The 4321-nt window shown below is 45.2% G+C and overlaps 1 protein-coding gene across 1 annotated transcript; it reads right to left on the bottom strand.

Moving 5' to 3' along the window:
* LOC119303122 lies at positions 1-3881 on the bottom strand. The gene is made up of 10 exons (XM_037580211.1): positions 3721-3881; positions 3496-3555; positions 3358-3397; positions 2024-2202; positions 1439-1477; positions 1279-1368; positions 1085-1145; positions 487-617; positions 285-376; positions 1-193 (listed from the first exon to the last, which is right to left on the bottom strand). The coding sequence occupies exons 1-10, from the start codon at positions 3766-3768 to the stop codon at positions 76-78; spliced, it is 858 nt and encodes a 285-aa protein (XP_037436108.1). The 5' UTR covers positions 3769-3881; the 3' UTR covers positions 1-75.
* Between the last annotated feature and the right edge of the window lie 440 nt (positions 3882-4321).

The following is a 4321-nucleotide window of genomic DNA, read 5'->3' as shown; positions in this document are numbered from 1 at the left end:
GCAACAACTTTGACTCTTCCAACTTCCAGGCAACATCCTAAAAGGATTACACCAATATGCTCGTCGCATCATCGCCTAAACATCCGTCAGAATTATTGACGACACAATCATGACATAGGCCAGGAAGAAGAACATGACGATCTGGATGAAGAACCTGGGGTTGTCTCTCAAGCTTGGGGCCCCCACCGATCTACTGCTTGAGAATACATGAATGAACTTACAGTCAGTGACAGGCAAGAGGGCTGTGGGAACTGGGAAGCGATGTGTTGCAGCGGAATTCTTACCTTGCGATGCGCTGCGAGAGCCGATTGAAGGGAAGGCTCTGAATGAAAACGACGCCAGGTCCTGTGAGAGATGCTTTTAGCTGGTTGACACCCTGCATAAGATGATGCTTCTCAATGCAACGAAACAAAGGAAATTTCAACACAAAGGAAACATACTGCTCCTCTTGAACTAGTATGAAAAGGAGAAGCAGGATATACTCACCCCGAATACAAGGACTGCTCTTCTATGTGGGGTAGGGTTCTGTAACTGAAAGTTAACGGTGGTTGTCATAGCCACAATACAAGCACAATCAACAGTAATCACCTCCCGGGGAGCAAGAATTTTCTGCATTACTAACAAAGGTAAAGAGCAAAAGCTCCCAAAGTTACGACCCTGTCGAATTTACCATAGTTGCAATATTTTGCTAGTGCCAAAACCAAATTAGCATCAGACAACAGGTTTCATGCTTCTGTAAAATAAAATAGAGATTTGGTGCTCCCGGAAAATTTAGCTGGTAACAGTTTAACACAAAATACTGCAAGTATACTGAATCAGATGCTGTACTAAGTACTCCCATGCCAACAAAATCCATATTTGAGTAAAAAAGTGAAGTTTGCCGTGACATATTTCAGGTTTCAGCAATAATCGCATCAAGCTGTCCTAGAGCTTTTACAGAATCACAGCTTTGTAATATTTAAGACCTAAAATATTCAGGTCTAAACTTACTCAAACATAATAGCATTGCAGCTTTAAGCCTATAATTGCTAATATCTATATTAACACTCAACACTGCGATGTAAGGGTGAAGTCTGAAGTGTACCTGATCCACCGCCAACAAGGAAGGCCATCCCTTGACCCCTAAGCTTCTGTTTGAGGATCATCTGTAGAAGAAAAACGTGCATATTTCATTTCCTGGCAAGCAAGTTTCCCAGAAGCATGCCAAATGAACTGAACACAAACTTGCAGGAGCCACATGACCTCATAATCAATAAGGTACCTCAACAATTACCCTACCTCTGCACCAATTTCAATGTTGCGCAGCCGCTGATCAACTGAACTACTTGTGACTGACACATCATTGACCGAGCAGAGGAAAGAATCTGCCTGCAATTTGGTACATTAAGAGGTTCATGCGACTGTTTCAAAGAAGATTACAGACTTCAAGATAATTTACCTGGCAAAGTAGTTCTCCACCAAAGTTTGCTAGATCTATCTGTAACAAAAGCAAGTAATTATGGTGAGACTAAGACAACAGCTTCGGTTGACAATATAAGTAATGTGATTTAAGATACCATGACCACTAAAATGAGATATACATATTCGCAATGAGTGTATTATTATTAGTTTGACAAGATAAAACTGCAGCTACCTCTTTTTTAACTCAACAAAGACATTCTTAAAGCCAACATAGGCAAATAGGATAAACAAATTCATACTTAAATGTAACTTTAATGTTAATGCATCCTATTACCACCAAGAATTTATCTCATCATTACTTCTAAAGGACGAAAATTCAATGTCTGCAGCCAAGGATATTTGGTAACTACACAGCTAGTAACACAAACAAGTGACAGAATTCTATTTTGGTGACAAAGGATTTGTAAACTTTTAATGATGAGCAGAAATAATGGTGTAATTGGCATGAGCATCCTATGGCTTTGCATGGAAAGTATAGAAACAACTCAGAGCTAAGCTGAAAAATAGAAGATGAAGCTAAGACTTAAACATCGTAATGACTTCACAGAAAAGATATACTAACAGGCAGTATCCTCCCAGGAAATGGTGCAGAAATCCCCACATATCCATCATCAGGGCCAGGATTGAAGAAAACAGTGCTGGTTATGCTTTTTCCAAATATCCACTGCCACACGCCTCCATCGTTTTCAGGCAAGTAATTGTTGTCCATCTGAATGTTCCCGGACATGTAACACATTGTACCTAAAAAGGTAAAAAGTACAGCAATCAATGTTAAAAAATATCACGATAAGTGCTGCACGGCACCCTTCCGAACCAAATAGCCCTATTCGGCCCATTAAATGGGCCGGCTGATTATAGCCCTGATAGCCAATAAAAGGCCCAAATAGCCCTGATAGCCAATAAAAGGGCAAATTATCGGGTGGGCGGACTAATTGCCCAAAATATAGCCTCGCATGTATCCCTCCCTTCTCCCGATCTAGGTTTAGGGCTCCCGCTCCCCAGAGGAGCAGCCGCCGCCGCCGCCGCCGCTGCCACCGCCTCCGCCCCAAGCAGCCGCCAGCAACATCAGCCAGCCAGCGCCTCCCCTCCTCCAGGAGCCTCCCTCATCCGCTCGCCTCCCCTCATCCAGCAACAAGGAGCAGCCAGTGCCCCCGCCCCCGAGCTCGCCGCCTCCTCACCGACCAGCCAACGGCGCCGTCTTCCAGATTGCTTCCCCAAGCTTGCTACTTCTTCCTGTTTCGTCGCCTGCTCCTCCCCTCCTCTGTCCATGGCTTCCTCAAGCATCAAGGTAATCTCCCCTCTCCTATGTGATCTATGAAGATTGGTGATGTGTATGTAACTATGTAGCCCAGGATTGCATATTCGGACGTTTAGTACATCGTATGTTGCCATGTAGCCTAGGATATATCAATACGGCCCTAGTTAACCTACCGAGAAATGGGTTATCGATAATTCAGTTAATAGGATGATTCGCCGATTAATCCCTACTCGGCACCGGACCAAGCAGCTAACAGTTACCAAAATCCTGAACATTGACAGCAATGAGAAGAAAAAAGGGTACACGCAAACAACCTCTATGAGAGGCACATCATACATAGAAAGAAAATACGCGACGCGATGAAGCACCTTGCAGTAACAACTATCAACACACGGCTGATGCACAATGATTTTTCAAGGCGTTATTGAACAAAACCGTAGTGGACATGCCAAATAGGTATACAAAACATTAAGATGGTTTAAGGATACTATACAATTGAAACTAGGGGTATAACTTTTTAATAATTTCTGCCAAGTGCCACATGAATACCAGGCTAAACATGTATTCGGCATGTCACCTTGTTAAGCTTGCAAGCTGCAAATTTCAGCCGCAGAATAGAAACGAGTCGGTTCAATTACCTGGTTTCGCAGTCAACTTGTCCTGCGACTTCACCATCACCTAAAAAGCATTTTTCCCCCACAAGTAATTAGAAATGATGACAACTCGATCCATCTGAATATAGAACAGGCCAGCGAGAATTAGGCACGGGAAACTACCTGCAGGACCTGCACATCCCCACCGGATATCTGAAACGCCGTCACAGATCCCTGTTGGCTCTGAAAAAGGGGAACCACGCAATTCAAACCGAATCAGATCATGAGAGGGGGCCCAATCGGGAGCAGAGCGGCACGGATCGTGCGGATCCAGCCCCGCGACCTCGAATCAAGACCTAGAATCTACGCGGGGACGAGAAACGTGCGAGATGAGGGAGCAGCACCGACCTGGTAGACGTAGGGCTGGAAGGGGGTGGAGAAGAAGGGCGCGGCCATGGCGGCGGGCCGGAGCTTTGTGGAAGCTTCTAGAAGCGATCAGTGGGAGCCGACTCGGAGCGTCGTCTTCGGGATCGGGGGAGTTGCCATTTGAGGAGGGGTTGCTTCGTGCTGACCTTTAATTACGAGAGATTTTATTTATTTTGTGGTTTCGACGTGGGTTTATCCCTGCCGTCGGTTGCGCGCTGATCGGCCGCTGATGCGCGAGAGGCCACGTAGACTTCCTGCACGCGTGGCGGTGTCCAATAGTTTGCCGTGGCTTTGGGATGATGTGTCCTTGGCTGCAGACACTGACACTACCTGCGTGCGTGGCGGTGTCCACGTATACTCTACAAGCGGGACTGAATGCACTATGAGCATCTCCAACGACAGCTCTATAATAGGGCACCAAAACATGGTGGAGTAAAAAGAATTAGGCACAAAAACCTTCTTCTCTTTTTACACAAGCAAGCGCCTTCTCCAACAGTAGCCCTATGATAAATAAATAAAAATTCATGAAATAGGGCAAACTGCTCCAACAGCTACTCTAAAATTAGAAGGGAGCAGCAAGCAT

This window comes from Triticum dicoccoides, chromosome 5A (genome assembly GCF_002162155.2).
Source record: "Triticum dicoccoides isolate Atlit2015 ecotype Zavitan chromosome 5A, WEW_v2.0, whole genome shotgun sequence".
NCBI classification, from domain to species: Eukaryota; Viridiplantae; Streptophyta; class Magnoliopsida; order Poales; family Poaceae; genus Triticum; species Triticum dicoccoides.
This window is presented reverse-complemented; position numbering and strand designations above follow the sequence as displayed.

Excerpts from the sequence above, each read along its gene's own strand:
- LOC119303122 (XM_037580211.1), bottom strand. The coding sequence starts at position 3,768 with ATGGCCGCGCCCTTCTTCTCCACCCCCTTCCAGCCCTACGTCTACCAG. Across the intron at positions 3,556-3,720 it reads TCCAGCCCTACGTCTACCAG|AGCCAACAGGGATCTGTGAC; the intron begins GTCGGTGCTGCT and ends CCCCTTTTTCAG. Across the intron at positions 618-1,084 it reads CCTTGTTGGCGGTGGATCAG|TAATGCAGAAAATTCTTGCT; the intron begins GTACACTTCAGA and ends TACCTTTGTTAG.